The sequence below is a fragment of the Temnothorax curvispinosus genome, unplaced genomic scaffold, assembly GCF_003070985.1.
Source record: "Temnothorax curvispinosus isolate PA1 unplaced genomic scaffold, ASM307098v1 QBEX01009552.1, whole genome shotgun sequence".
Taxonomy (NCBI): domain Eukaryota; kingdom Metazoa; phylum Arthropoda; class Insecta; order Hymenoptera; family Formicidae; genus Temnothorax; species Temnothorax curvispinosus.
The window spans coordinates 425,342-440,150 of record NW_020219332.1 but is presented as its reverse complement, the minus strand read 5'-3'; the positions used below and the strand labels follow the sequence as shown (position 1 = coordinate 440,150).

Sequence of the window (14,809 nt, the reverse complement as noted above, 5' to 3'; positions counted from 1 at the left end):
CGTATGCGGAGATTCTTTTGTTCTTTATTAATCCCTCGAATCACAAGCACGCACGGCTCAGCTCTCGGAACGGCGATTCCGTCGTTTCCGGCGATTCTTAGCCTGAGACAGGATCTCGTACGCCTGCTGAATCTCCATAAATTTTTCCTGAGCCATGCGCCTTTCTTCGTCCGAACCTTTAACTTTGTCGGGATGATTGTCCCTGGATAGAGTTCGCCATCGCGCCGTGACTTCGTTCTGTGAAGCGGTTTGCGAGAGACCCAGGACCTGCGGAGGATGAGCGAGCGTTAGTGTAAACTACATTTTTTTTTTTTTAAGTAAATTCAAATTTAATAAAATTTTGCGAACGCCGGCCGACCTTGTAAGCGTTTATCTCGCCTCGAGGATCCGTAAGGTCCACCAGTTGCGCCCACGTTGCCCAGAAGCCTTGATGCTTGGCCTGGTTCCATGTGGCCTCTAGACTCGCCTGTAACAAAAAAAATATTAGTATAAAAAATCTTTTAAGTTTCTTAAAATACAACGCTCTAAAAATTTAACGACCGCGTATACTCACCTTAAGATCCGTCCAGATGGGCGAGGTGAGGAAGTGTCGCACTGCCTCCGACAACTTTATCTCCTCGCCTTCGCTGTCCGTGACAACCGCATTGAAGTACAAGTAACTGCCGATGATAGCGAAGAAGAGCATGAGTGCCAAGCCTAAATACGCCATTCGCCGGATGAAGCTTTTTCGTTTCTTCGGTTTCAGCCGCCATTGCTTGCTGAAGGTGTCGAAGCTCAGGCTCGAGGCGATCACCATGACGAAAATCCACATGGTATCGTCCCCGATGTAATACAAGGTTGGATAAAACAGATACGCTGTGGCAAGCGTTATCCATATCGAACCTTGTTCTCTGCCGATATTTCCGACTGTCCATACACCTTTTGAAGTATTAAAACTGAATAAAGGCTTTCGTAAAATGTCTGTGCTTCTAAAATATCCATTTTCTAATTATTTGCATACGTATATAAATAATAATATATATATAATTATATATATATAAATTTTATAAATAATAAATATATTGTATAATTTATTTTTTTATAATTTATATTTATTTTTATATATTATAATTTAATTATTCATATTACCGTAATATTGATATTCTAAGAATGTAAAGAAAATCTGATTAAGAAATTCTAGATTAAAAAAGCCCTGAAATCGAAGGTAGAATACACTCTGTGTAATCAGACTTGTCAAGAAGCAGGCAAAAAAATCCCTGATATCAGCTTTTCCATAGTTCTTTCCATTTATCACGGATAATGTGTTATTTTAACTATCGATATGAGTCACACGTGACCTTAAAGCATTATCTTTCGGAGGAACCTAACACGCGAGAGCGATAAGAAAATACACGTCGTAAGAATTTGACGAGTTTTCGAGTTTTCTTTTTTCTTTCTAATACGATTCTTACCTAGCGCGATCACGGCCGGTACTAAAATCAGCAAGTGCCTGAAATTAATGCCGTACAATTCCTCCTGCGGAATCGCGCTGTTGAACAGCTCGGCCCATAAGTAGGCAACCGCCGCTTCCGCTGCAAATCGTGTCCCGGCAAACGGCGGCTGTAAAAAATAAAAATAAATAAATAAATCCGATTTCGTCGTCCATTTACAAAATCGTCAGTCGCATTTGCTTCGCCAACGTTCCTTCCATTTAACATCTTTTCCGCAAGACATCGGCAAATAATTTGCGGTTCAATATTTACGTGGGACGCATATAAACGTGCAACATCATCAGTTCTTCGAATAACAACGATGCGGAACAAGGCGCAGCGTGAGCTTGGCGTTAATAAATGTATTTCAAGACTGGCGACGTCAATCGCTTATTCTAAGCCTGCGTTGCGGATTCTACACACGCGCCGAATTATTTATTTACCTTTCGATTAGCTCTGACTTTTCGCTTGAAATCCTCGATGAATGCCGGATCGTCATTCGCTTCGGCCACGTAAGCAGGTATCCTGTAAATGTCCCTGAGAAAACCGCAGCCCACGTAACCGCCGAACGTGGTGATGTATACGAAAGCCTGATCGTCCCTGCCGAGGTACACGTGATGCGCCCCGAAGAGTCCACCGAACAGCCAGAAAAAATAAGCCCAGAACTTGCTTTTCTTCGCACTTTTGTGCTCACCCTCAACGCTCAATCCATTTTCCTTCGCTTTTTCCATTATGTTAGCTTCTGGAGCAACAGGTCACCAACTATCCATTTTGATCCACTATTGATCGATCGCGTGGATGGTTCGTCGTGGTCGTAAATTTTACGCACGTGGTAGGAATTTTACGTGTCCTATCCGGATTGTCGCTATCTACGCATCTTCGCGGAGCAAAATAATAGTTTACGCGCAATAATTCTTTACTGTTTTTCTTTTTTTAAACTCAAGTACACTTGTCGGTGGTGTATCGTGGAATGACGGTCATGGTTCCACTGCACCGGTTTCTGGTTCAACGCTCCGCGTCAGGTAACGGTATCAGTTCAGGGACGTAACAAGCAGAAATACGTGTTGTTCGCGCGCGTATGCCGCGTATGAGTGGGAAGGGGGAAAAGTGGGTGAGAGACTTCTTTTTCTCCTTCTTCTTTTATTAATAAATGGTTAACATGCATCCGCTCAATAATCACGGCCAGGACGACCCAATTGACTTTTGCCGCGTAGCTGCGTAATTTATCCAAAATAGCAAGCCATGGGTGGCTTTTACACAATAAGGTAATAAGTTATGATAACGATGCAGACAAAGAAAGTCGTAATACTTAAGAAAAATTCTCTTCGGAAAAAAACACGTTCGACCACGTTCGAGCTCGCCAACCAACTCAGGAGTCAGGCCCTACTAGACTCTAGAGTCTACTAGTCTAGACCCAACAGCAAAGGACCGAAGCACCCATCCGAACCCCGAACTGACCAATGCCGAACAATTGACGATTCACTCTAAATCACTTCCGACAAACGAATGGCAACGCGCCGTAAATCCCGTAGAGAAGAATACGCCAGGAATGATGAACCCTTAGGCGAAGTCGTTGGGATGAAACACCATCGAATCAAACGCATATATATATAATATTTTATTATATTTTGGAACATTTGTATATAATCTCGAACAAATATATATTAATAAAAAAAATTGAGTAATCCAGCAATTACTGGAAGGAAAACATAAAATAGCAAATTCAGAAAATGTTTTTAATTTATGAAACTTATAAAAGTATTTATATATTTTATATATAGTCTTTATTAACCATATTTATTATACAATATAATTACGCGGTTTGTCATGTCAGGCATTATGTTAACAATTCCTTTTAAGATATCTAAAATAATGAGTTTGCGCTAATCATCATAAGATCATCAATCATATTATATTCCGTAAAGTAAATAACGGAAAGAAACTTTTGTATAACGTTGTTTAAAAATATTCAATTTTTTCGCAGAAGTTATTCGTTTGCCGGCAATCTTGATTATTTAAGACATTAAATGTTATTATTTTGACTATATATTTACGATCTTGAAACATTATTGGTTGCATTTGGTCTCGAGTGTTCACTGATGTTTGTGATCTCTTTTTGTAAATCCTATACAATGATATTGCCGATATCGGTGATAAAAATGTCATGTATCATTTTTCAACCATATGAAATTCAATTCGCGAATGAACACGGTAGCGCCATCTCTTGGTGTGACTGTGAACGCATTTCCAAATGATATTTTTATTTCCACATACATTATAATTTATATTATAGAAGTCATTTCATATTCAATTACACACAAGTAATATAATATTATCAAATTATCAAATATTTGATAATATCGATATTTAGCAATATGTGTAAACGCTAAATTTAGCAAAGAACTATGGTCCCTAAATTACAAAATTAATACAGAATTTAAAAACTCATGCACCAAGTGTCGATGTCACAAGTAATATTCTTCGATTAACTTTTATATAATTCTTCAGCATCTTTCCGTTTCAGGATGTGTACCGACGATCACATCATTGATATTGTTTGGAGATCAATATGGCGTCAGACATCGTCGGACTTCGGACATCGTCGTACAACACCAATGTTGATGGTCGGCCGCCGGCTCATTTCAACGTGATCATCTTTGAGTGCTTCGTATGTTGTCGATCGTACTTCGTGCTGTTCCTGAGGATGGAAGAGGATCGTTCGATAAAGCTCGCTCATAAGGAATGGCGTCGCATCGCGAAGAAGGAGCGTCGCAGGCGTATACGACGGTCAATCGCACAGGAACGTGATGCCAATAAAGAACGTTTGAGGGCAGCACTCGAAAACAATATGGCATATTTGAATTTCTGCGCGGAAGAAGAAAAGCAGAGGCAAGATAAAGAAGCGCAGGAACAAAAGGAACGTGCGGAACGAGAGAGGCTCTGGCTGGAAGAAGAAGTAAATATAATAGTTGTCTTATATCAATTACATATTTTCTTAGCCGAGAATTTTTTTATTGGCCTCTATAATCTTTTCTTATACCTTCTTCGTGTTCAATTTCTAACATCTTGATAATTAAATTTCTGTTATAATAAATATAATTCATTTAGATTCAATGATGAATATTCTATTTGCATATTTTGGAATTAGGTTAGCTAAAAAGATATAGATCTGTATATGTTTTTATTTTTTATACAATATACCTGAATAACATAATGCATGGCAATCGATATAACATCGATTGTACGTTTATAATCATTATCTGAAATTCTGAATCATGCATATAATTTTACCAAATCGCAAAACATTTATTTCTTCAACATGTAAAAATAATACAAGAATAATTTATATTTATAAAATAAGTAATATAAAACAGAATAAAAAATATAGAAAAGTATTATTTTTGCAAATTTTAAATAAAGTATTAATTTAGTAAGCTTGTACTTCGAATAATTGACTAATGTTTTTAATTGTCCAGATAAGAGCACAGAAAAAGTGGCAAGTTCTTCAGGAACAGATAGCGAAGGAAGAGCAGGAGAAACATGAGCAAGAGATGAAGATACGCGAAGAATTCGAGGCAAAGCGTGCGGCATTTTTAAAGAAAAAAGAGGAGGAAAGGAAACAGCACGAGGAGCAACTTCGTAAACAAGAACAATTGCAGAAGGAGATCGACGATTACATCGATAACGGAGTAAAAACGCCCGAAGCTTTGCGCGAGGTCGTCGACAATCAGCCTACCAAGATACTCTGTCCATTTTTTACGAAAACAGGTGCTTGCCGGTTAGTATAGATAGAGATATTTACACATGATATGATAATATTATGATTTGTTAATCATTCATAACAATTCTGAATATATTGAAGCGATAAGAATGACTTATTTATTGTGTCTTTTGCAAGATTCAAAAATTTTTCGCTTGAAGCTAAAAATTGTTGAAAATTATTAAATTAAAATTAAACTGAACTAAATCAAAATAAATTGGGATTTAGGATTGAAATTTTTATCCAAACTAAAATCAACTTTAGTCAAAATTGTATTTTTATCTTTATTTTCAAAACCCATATTTATCCGTAATTGATTTTTATTTCAGGTATGGAAACGCGTGCTCCAAGAATCATCGTAAAATCTTTTTGAGCAAAGTGATCATGATACCCGGATTTTATTCACACTTTTCTCTCGAGAAGAATTCAGCGGAATACGACACCGACGTGGCGCTCGAGTTCGAGAGTTCAGAAATGTTGCGTCACTATCACGAGTTTTATGAGGATGTGATAGGCGAATTGGAGTCGTTTGGCAGGATTAAGACCCTTAAGTGTTGCCGCAATAGGGAGATTCATTTGCGCGGTAATTTGTACGTTGAATATTACACGGAGAGAGAGGCGGCTAGAGCTTGGAGGAACCTGAAGGGACGTTGGTACGGCGGCAAGCAACTCAACTGCGAGTTCGTCAACATGATATCCTGGAGAAATGCCGTTTGCGGCATACTCGAGTGCCCGAAGGGCAGTAAATTCTGCAATTTTCTTCACACCCTCAAAAATCCGCACAGCAGGTACAACATCAAGAGTTCCCGACGGCCAAAGAACAAACCACAAGACTCGAATAACAGCAAGCGAAGCGAACATAGGTTTGTGTTATTATTTACTCTGTACTAGATATCAAAATCATATCTTGTAGACAAAACTTTCATCTTTATCACATCTTATATCATGAAGATAAGGCCGTCTTGTTGATAGAGTTTTTAACTTAACGCGATGCAGAATAATAATTGCGAAAAGATACCGTTAATGTAACAAAACGGATTAAAAAATAAATTGAATGCAAAATAAATTGAATGTCGTTATTTAATTCTATTTTCATTTATTTGTTAGAAGTAAATCCGAATGGGAAGAATCCGATCGAGATGACGGCGAGAAAGATCGCAACTGGAGATGGTCCAAATCGCCCGAGACTGACTTGGATCGCACGAAAGATTCAGAGACGGAACATCCCCATTCCACGAAACGGAAACAATCGCAAAGATCGTCGAGCGATCAAAAACAGAGGAGAAGTGTAAAATCAAGCGTGAGAAGTTCTAAGATCAAAATATCGTCTAAGAAGAAGGGTTACCGATCAGATCGTAAGAGACCTCGTGACAACGAAGATCAGAATAAGGAAGACGCGTCCAACGGTCGCTCTCCTAAAAGGCGTAAAAAGAAATCTCGAAAGAAAGACAAGAAAAGTAAAAAGTCATTAGAAGAAAACACTAAAAAATCAGACGAGATGTAGATCCGAAAGGAAGAAGTATTTAAAGAGATGTTCCTGAAAAAAGAATCCAAAGCTTTTATGCAGGCTGTAAAGATGAGTCGAGCGGCTGTAATCCTAATACCTAAAAGATAATTTTATCGAAGCGATGATCTCAAATAAACAAAAGGATAATTTTTTATATCATTGCTATCGTTGAATAATGAAGTATTTTTTTACGTAACTATTACGATTCTGTTTGTACAATAGTTCTGACTGAACTGATTCAGTTCCATCTACGAGATGTTGTAGATAAAATATTTTTGTTTGAAATATATGTTACGTAAATCGTGTACTTACTCGTGACACCTCTTATCGCGATATCGATAAGGATACACATCCGTGTTTGCCAAGCAATCAGACGTTTTAATCGATAGACATTCCGTAATCATCGGATTATTTTCGCTCGCAGTTATTTTAATCAAAGTATATTGTTTTCCATTTCCCGTAATAAAAGTAATGCAATAAATGTCGGCATTATCGGTCGTTGATGGGAGATATCGTATCGGTTCGTACCGCTGGTCATGATTGAGGAAAATGGTAAGTATTAATCAGTCACATTTTGGCGTGTATCTAGTGTGCTTTGAAAGATAAACGGAAACGTTCTCTGCTGTACAATTGCAAAGAGAAACAGGTCATGATCGTATTAAGCGTATTGCTTGTTTTGTGCTTGGTCCATCCCCTCGTAAATGGGGTGGGTTTTCGCGGATTCACTTTTCAAGGCTTGGAGGAGCCAAAGCCGTTAAAAGAATATGCTGATATTATAACTGAGGGTTGGATCACCCAACCCCTTGATCATTTCAACCATCGCGACAATCGCACTTGGTCGATGGTAACTATAATTATTATAGTCAGCCAATCTTGCTTTATTTAAAACATTATTTTTTTAAATTAATACTTGTCCATTGTTCTATAGCGTTACAAAGAAAATTCCGCGTTTCTAAAGAAAGGTGGGCCTATTCTGATTATGATCGGTGGGGAATGGGCGATAACGGACGGGTTTTTGCAAACTGGACTGATGTACGAAATCGGCGCGAAATACCACGGCTTGATGTATTACACCGAACATCGATTCTACGGAGAGAGCAAGCCAACGAAGTATATATTCCATAGTTGTTTCATCGTCTGAAATTTAGAGCCGACTTTCTAAACCGATATTGCACGAAACGAATTTAGAGATACTAGCACGGAGAACTTGCAGTACTTGAACGCCGATCAGGCGCTCGCGGATCTTGCTTATTTCATCGAAACGAAAAAGAAGGAAAAGGATTTAGAAAAGAGTATCGTAATAGTATTCGGTGGTTCTTACGCTGGAAACATGGCGGCGTGGGCACGTCTCAAATACCCTCATCTCATCCAAGTATCGTTTTTGCGCTATATTTTTATTTATATATATTTTTATTTTAAAAAATAGCAGAGAAATAAAATAGAAAAGAATATTTTTCACAGGGCGCCTTAGCCAGCAGCGCTCCGATTCAGGCGAAGGCTGATTTTTACGGTAAATTATTTTATCGACAAATATTTTCTAAGAATATCGCTAAGAACGCTTGATTTCATAGAGTACTACGAGGTCGTGACGAAATCGCTCGGCACGCACAGTGAAAAGTGCACTGAGAGTGTTAAAACTGCATTCGCATCGGTAGAGGAATTATTGGCCAAGCAAGAAGGTCCAGATAAGCTTAAATCTTTTTTCAAGTAAGCTTGAAATTCACGCGTGATTTGTTAATTATTTGCAATAAATTAAATTATAATTATTTCCACAACCAAAAATACATATAATTATTTCCAATTAATTATTCTATCTATACATTTTTTCTCTTTATTTTATTATACGACCGCATCGAAGTTAATACTAATTTTATTAATATTAATGGAAAATAATTGTTTATTATTATTAATTTCCAATTACTAATATCGACTTTAGCTTGTGCGACGTGCCTGACGTAAACTCTGCTGGTGATCTTGGTTACTTCTTGAATACGTTGGCGGAGGTACGTGGATTAATGGGCGTTGCTTTATGTGTCTTGCTATTCATTTTTATTTGAACTTTAGCTGTTCGCCGGAATCGTTCAATATGACAATATAGAGAACGGTCAAACGAAAATCGCGGCATTGTGCAACAATATGACGGCGGCGCATTTAGGCAGTCCCCTACAGAGACTGGCGCACGTCTTCTCGACTCAGGACAAGTGTTACGATGTAAATTATAATAATTTCGTAAAGAAGTATCAAGAGATTTCATGGGACTCGCCGGCAGCCACGAGTATCAGTGAGTTGAGATAATTAATAAGAGAATAAATTAAATAGCACATTATATGAGACGCGTTGTACAAGAAGGGATGATTTTTATTGTACAGTGAGACAGTGGTATCATCAGACTTGCACGGAATACGGTTACTATCAGACGACGAGCTCAGATAAATCAATCTTTGGAACGCTGTTTCCGTTAGATTATTACATCAATCTGTGTAACGATTTGTATGGCGATTAGTAAGTACTTAAAAAATGACGACCTAATATCTTTCTCGCTTGAATATTATTTATTTCCATATTCATAATTTGCGCAAATGTGGTGTGCCTGGTACGCACCAAGATATTTCTTCACAACACGTTCTTCAAATGTGAAACGGTTTTTGTCGTACCAAATTATTTGTCGAAAGAAGTATCGAATTTATTTTTAATTGTTTTTAATTGTGGGAAACGATAACGCTGAGCGATTTTAGCTACAGTGAGGAGACATTAGATTCACGGGTGAGAAGGACGAATATAATGTACGGAGGACAGCTACCGGATTTACACAACGTCATTTTCACGAACGGCGATATCGATCCGTGGCATCCGTTGTCGGTGCTCGAGGATTTAAACGCTTCTTCGCCCGCTATTGTCATTAAAGGTAATTAAGCGATGTATTACAATGCATATTAGAACTTCGTATATTTCTAGCACGAGAAGATAATACGATGTATTACTTTAATGAAGGATCTTCGCACTGCCGCGATATGTACAGCGACGTAGACACGGACACGGATGACTTGAAGAAAGCTAGAGCAAGAGTTCGCGACATAATTGGCAAGTGGATTTCCTCATAAATGTTATTGTCGAACTTCTCACGAGTACGTTCGTTGACGATTCTCAGAACAGGAGGAATAAACCAACGAATAAACGGAGCCACGTTTTTGGCTGTTTATTAATTGTAAGGTACTAACAAAAAAAATTATGTACAACGCTTGATATATGTATATGTTCATAGTGCAATTATAAATAATACACATCAAACACACACAGCAATACACAGTTATACTGCATTGCGTATTGTTACGTACATAATACAAAAATAAAATTACATCCTTTAAATACCAGGGCTAACCTAAAGTTCCGTGTGATTTCCAAAGTAAATCTGTAACTCGTGATCCCCCGTGCCGCTTATCTCTAGATAGAAAACGTAAGCAAAGAAGTTTAAGTAAGGATTATTTGAAATATCAATCGACCTCGAGTTTCCTGAAAGAACCGCTTATGCCGCACATCGTGGTGTCGTTGGATCCCACGCTGGAACAACCGAATCCTTGCTTCAATGCGGAAACCGCGCCTTCCCGCGCCTTCTCCGAGTATAGCTCGAGGTAGACATTCATCTTATCATTGTTCACTAATGTCGGTTTCAATTTTATTAATTCATCCCGCCATAGATCTGCATCGAAAAGAAAGTTTAGTTCATTATCTTTTTTTTTTCGTGATGGAGCAACGTATAATGTTCGAAGAGATTGCAATCTAGGTGAATTACCGATCATCTCCTTCATCGGGATAGTACCGCCGTATTCCTTGGGCAACATGCTCACGTCTAGCTTGCTGTTAATTGCGTCCTCGAGGCTCGTGTATAGCTTCACGCGATTCCTGATCTTCTCGGAGATCAACGACATCCCGAAGTCCAGGGCAAATTTCAGGGAGGGATGCGCGTTGATCCCATGGACTTCTTTGTGTCGCATCGGTACGGTGCGCTGGAAGCAAACCATTATTTTTTGTCGTGCTATTTATTTATTATATTATTTATTAGATTATTTTACTATATGTATGTAGGTACATATATACGATTCCCTCTTCGAGATTGCGGAAATCGCGCGATTGAAATACACCGATAAAAACAGACAATCTCCGTATTTCTTGTTTAAAAACGCTGATGATAGAAATTAATTTAAAGTTCTTTTTTTTATACACTATCGTTCCAATTAGATTCATATTTCGGTTCGTATAGAAAAAAAGAAACACGAGTTTTCTTTTTACTAGCACTGTTATCTCCACCTGATCAATCTATCGAGATATCAATTCTATTTGTATATCCGCGTTTAGTCAGAGATGATCTTTGACAGATAATCAGTATTTAAGAAGGAAAAACTTTTAAATAGCTACACTACACAACAGTAAATATTTAAAAGTGCACGTGATATCGTTTCTGTATTATTAATTTTGGCAATTCAATTAATTTATTTTTGATAAACTGATTTTCTTCTTTAGTTTATCATGCATAACTTATTATAGTGACAGTGTTATAAATTAAAAGTGTTATAAATTAAAATAAAATTTAAAATAATGATTTATGTTTATGTATGTTGCTTAATGTTTATATAGACAGTTTATGAGTTCAAAATTTGATTATACATACACAGAACATATAAAAAAGCGATAAACATTTAATTGATAAGGAATCAAGCTTACATTAATTTTTGTATAAGATTTTACATAATTATTTAAAATTGCAAGATTCAAACAAATAGAGATTAAAGATCAAAGTCGTAATTGTACATTCGTATATAAACACACAAGGCAAGCATTCCATTAAGTTTCACAACTCAGCTACTGTTGAGTTTTGTTGCGTGATTGAATTTTTGTGTTTATCATGTACGTGAACAATGATAATAATTAATAGTAATGTCATCGATACGACAAATTTCTCGTCGAGACGAGACGAGACGAGAATCTCATCGAGATTTTCGATATATCTTAATAAAAAATGGATTTTCTTCATCATTGAAACAAACCCTCGCAGTTTTATAGAAAAAGGTAAATAAGGGCCACGTAATACTCAAGAAAGCATACACAACTCGAGGAATAACCCAAAACATAAGTACTTTCTTATACAGTCGTTTATTTTAAACAGTTTATTTATTATAAATACTACGCCAATGTCAGAATTCCATAAGGGAATTTCTCTTATGGCTTTCTTGGCTTCAGATTTTTCTGAAGTTGCAACTCCAAATTAACTGCATAACTTTCAATATTATATGGGTCCCATATTATATGAGTAGTAAATATGTTTAGATTAAGTCATTATTACATTTATTAATAGAAATAAGGATTAATCGGTAGGAAATTTTATTATAGAATTACGAGATTTTTCGAGACGAGACGAGAATTTGACAAAGTCAATATGTCTCGTTTCGACTCGTATCGCGGCATCACTAATAATATGAGTACACAGAAAAAAAAGAAATGTTAAATAAAGACTTATATACTTGTATATAAGTAAGAGTCATAACCTTGAAATCAGATATAAATTGCGTTAAACGAAAAAAACTTGTTTGAATAAAGGTATTTACATAGTTTAATCAAGAAAAAAAGTTGAAATAGAAATTTTTATAAAAAGATTATAGATTCTTGAGTATAAATTATGAAATCTGAATTTATTTTCATGAAATCTGTGAAATTTGAATTTATACTTTATAATTTTTTATTATTATTTATAAGTGATATAAGATTTCGCAATATAATTTCACTCGCGGCATAAGTACAAACCGCAGGTACACTTACTAGGACAAACCACAACGTGAACTAAGCACAGTGTATAATGAGCGAATCAACTCAGCATCGCGAAAAAACCAGTAAAATTGGATTTAATTTTGTAAAACTTTTCTATATGGTTTTTCTAAGAGGATCTTAGTGTTAGGTAAACAATAAAATATTTATGCAAATGTACATATATATTTCTATGACTGATTAATCTGTCAGTGCAATTAACAACTTACGTTTCAACAGTTTGTTAGTATAGAAACTTATTTTCATTTTCCCTGATACTATTTTTCTTGTTTAAAAATAAACTTCATTCTGCCTTTCTTAAAAAGACTCTTGGAATAGAACTTTTAAATAGGCTTTTAACTAGACTCTAATAGACAAAAGTGTCACACTAAAAAACCGGTTTTTATGTTCATATTTTGAGAACGTGATGAAATTTCGTTACGTGACGTCGTCCTTGGTTCAGACTCGCAGCTGAATCAATGCTTCAATGAAACGAAACGCGGTTTTGCGGCAATTTTAAACATAATCAGTTTCTTGATTAAATAAAATATACAGCAAAAATAAAAAATTATTTGTAGAATACATTAGCATAATTGAAATCAAATGAGGTAAATGTCCATGAAGAATTTTAGATGAGATTTTAAAATGACGAAATAATATCAAATATGACGGACGGGCGTAAATATTTAAAGATCTGTATTTGATTTCACAACGTTTAAGTAAATTTATGTAATAGCTGTCCAATTAGAAAGAATTTGCAAGTAAAAAAGCGAATGAGGAATTAATAAGTTTGGATGCTTCCTTTTATTAAATTTGTTGTTAATTTAAATCAAAAAATTTTACTTCACCCATTAATTTTCTACTGTTATACATTCATGAATTGCGCAGTATTTAATCTTACCTCGCCGTTCTTCACGATGCGCACTGCTTCTTTGGGAGTGAAAAGCGTCAGATGAGGGAAACTGACGCCGGCACCATCGGCGAAATGCACGAAGCCACGCACTTGATTCTCCTCATCCTCCATCAATGCCTCGTAAGTGATGGCATGGATCTTACACATATCCACGTTCGTGTATTTGTGAGGATCAAATACGCCTTAAACGGAAATTGCATGTACGAGATTAGTAAGTGGGGCAAACGCGACGGAGGGGAAGCGCGCCGAAAATCATTTCGTATAGACCCAGGTATTTCTCATAACAAAATTACGTCATGAAATATCTTTATTACTTTCTAAAGATTTTTGCTCTTAGCAACGAAATAATTATATGATGAATACTCTATTGCAAGAAAACAAATTAACGGAAAACACCCAGAATTTAGGAATTTGCAATTTTTCAATTATCGTCTTTGTGATTCTACTTCAAAACATACATCTTTACTAGGTCTATATAATAACATTCAAGCGTACATAAAAAGTAACGAATATTTACCTGGTCTAGCGATTATAACACGACGGCCTTTCGCATCGCGACCAGGTGCAGCGAAGAGATATCTGAAAGAAGAGATCACAAACGGAGTTCCAGCGTTAACGGGAATAATAAAAAAAAATACCTACCCCATTGATAGTAATTCCGCCATATTCGTTTCTGTAATGTCCAAATTATGGAATGCCTGTCGATACACCTGACGGAGCAGCAGGTATCTTTCAATGGCCTCCTGAGCCATCGGGACATTAAATTTTTTGCATCGCAAAAATCTTAGTAAGAATCGTGCATCTAATGAAAGACGATAAATTAGCCAAGCGCCCAATTATCGATACATACCGTATGGAATTGCAGGCTCGATACTGCTCGTTAAAATTTCTACAAGGCGAATCCCTTCGAGTCTTACAAAATCGTGAAGTCATTACGGCTATTTAAAGGCACTTAATTACTATTTTAAAGTAACCGCTGTTTAGTTTAAATATGGTTAGTTAAATTATTGCGGTTTTCATAAATGTTAGATTTGGCAAGACGTAAATTATCTCTACGCGTAATATTCACGTTGATTGTCATTTAATGATATAGCCTCACCGAGACGGCAATTCTGAATGCGCGGATTCATCTTGATCCAATTGCGCATCTGCTCGAGAGCCTGATCTCTGGTGTTCTTGTCCTCCCTAAGCTCTTCCTTCGCTATCTTCTGCGTCTCCGACGAGAGAGTGCACTCATAATTGTCCTCATCGACTGCCCATTCGACTGCTCCCATCTTGCTTTTGTTCGAAAGACGTCAAGTGATTTACTTAAATTTTCAGAGATCTGAAATTTTTTGAGACATTGTGACATTTTTACATATTTT

The 14,809-nt window shown here is 36.5% G+C and overlaps 4 protein-coding genes across 6 annotated transcripts in view; 2 read left to right on the top strand and 2 right to left on the bottom strand.

The window, feature by feature from the left end:
- Positions 1-2: 2 nt before the first annotated feature.
- LOC112459152 (dnaJ homolog subfamily C member 22) lies at positions 3-2,743 on the bottom strand. The gene is made up of 5 exons (XM_025023152.1): positions 1,913-2,743; positions 1,452-1,599; positions 554-918; positions 359-466; positions 3-267 (listed from the first exon to the last, which is right to left on the bottom strand). The coding sequence occupies exons 1-5, from the start codon at positions 2,198-2,200 to the stop codon at positions 58-60; spliced, it is 1,119 nt and encodes a 372-aa protein (XP_024878920.1). The 5' UTR covers positions 2,201-2,743; the 3' UTR covers positions 3-57.
- A 555-nt stretch (positions 2,744-3,298) lies between these two features.
- On the top strand, positions 3,299-7,043 carry LOC112459143 (U2 small nuclear ribonucleoprotein auxiliary factor 35 kDa subunit-related protein 2). The gene is made up of 4 exons (XM_025023125.1): positions 3,299-4,425; positions 4,946-5,247; positions 5,559-6,092; positions 6,337-7,043. Exons 1-4 carry the CDS (start codon positions 4,039-4,041, stop codon positions 6,731-6,733), a joined length of 1,620 nt encoding a protein of 539 aa, XP_024878893.1. The 5' UTR covers positions 3,299-4,038; the 3' UTR covers positions 6,734-7,043.
- Positions 7,044-7,278: 235 nt separating this feature from the next.
- Positions 7,279-10,091, top strand: LOC112459144 (putative serine protease K12H4.7). The gene is made up of 10 exons (XM_025023126.1): positions 7,279-7,580; positions 7,665-7,846; positions 7,925-8,108; positions 8,198-8,246; positions 8,308-8,443; positions 8,673-8,739; positions 8,801-9,017; positions 9,106-9,238; positions 9,472-9,641; positions 9,728-10,091. The coding sequence occupies exons 1-10, from the start codon at positions 7,386-7,388 to the stop codon at positions 9,835-9,837; spliced, it is 1,443 nt and encodes a 480-aa protein (XP_024878894.1). The 5' UTR covers positions 7,279-7,385; the 3' UTR covers positions 9,838-10,091.
- A 95-nt stretch (positions 10,092-10,186) lies between these two features.
- The window catches only part of LOC112459148 (alpha-tocopherol transfer protein-like), a 105,434-nt gene continuing 100,811 nt past the window's right edge, over positions 10,187-14,809 (bottom strand). For all 3 annotated transcript variants that reach the window (XM_025023133.1, XM_025023131.1, XM_025023132.1), the window contains exons 2-7: positions 14,545-14,769; positions 14,088-14,247; positions 13,963-14,024; positions 13,434-13,627; positions 10,527-10,740; positions 10,187-10,433 (exon numbers count right to left, since the gene is read on the bottom strand). In XM_025023133.1, the coding sequence (XP_024878901.1) occupies positions 10,228-10,433; positions 10,527-10,740; positions 13,434-13,627; positions 13,963-14,024; positions 14,088-14,247; positions 14,545-14,719 (1,011 nt within the window). In that variant the 5' untranslated portion in view covers positions 14,720-14,769 and the 3' untranslated portion in view covers positions 10,187-10,227. The remainder of the gene's footprint in view (positions 10,434-10,526; positions 10,741-13,433; positions 13,628-13,962; positions 14,025-14,087; positions 14,248-14,544; positions 14,770-14,809) is intronic.

Excerpts from the sequence above, each read along its gene's own strand:
- LOC112459152 (XM_025023152.1), bottom strand. The coding sequence starts at position 2,200 with ATGGAAAAAGCGAAGGAAAATGGATTGAGCGTTGAGGGTGAGCACAAA. Across the intron at positions 467-553 it reads CCATCTGGACGGATCTTAAG|GCGAGTCTAGAGGCCACATG; the intron begins GTGAGTATACGC and ends TTTTTGTTACAG. Across the intron at positions 268-358 it reads GCGAGATAAACGCTTACAAG|GTCCTGGGTCTCTCGCAAAC; the intron begins GTCGGCCGGCGT and ends CATCCTCCGCAG.
- LOC112459143 (XM_025023125.1), top strand. The coding sequence starts at position 4,039 with ATGGCGTCAGACATCGTCGGACTTCGGACATCGTCGTACAACACCAAT. Across the intron at positions 4,426-4,945 it reads GGCTCTGGCTGGAAGAAGAA|ATAAGAGCACAGAAAAAGTG; the intron begins GTAAATATAATA and ends TTAATTGTCCAG. Across the intron at positions 5,248-5,558 it reads ACGAAAACAGGTGCTTGCCG|GTATGGAAACGCGTGCTCCA; the intron begins GTTAGTATAGAT and ends TTTTTATTTCAG.
- LOC112459144 (XM_025023126.1), top strand. The coding sequence starts at position 7,386 with ATGATCGTATTAAGCGTATTGCTTGTTTTGTGCTTGGTCCATCCCCTC. Across the intron at positions 8,247-8,307 it reads GGCGAAGGCTGATTTTTACG|AGTACTACGAGGTCGTGACG; the intron begins GTAAATTATTTT and ends TTGATTTCATAG. Across the intron at positions 9,018-9,105 it reads GCCGGCAGCCACGAGTATCA|TGAGACAGTGGTATCATCAG; the intron begins GTGAGTTGAGAT and ends TTTATTGTACAG.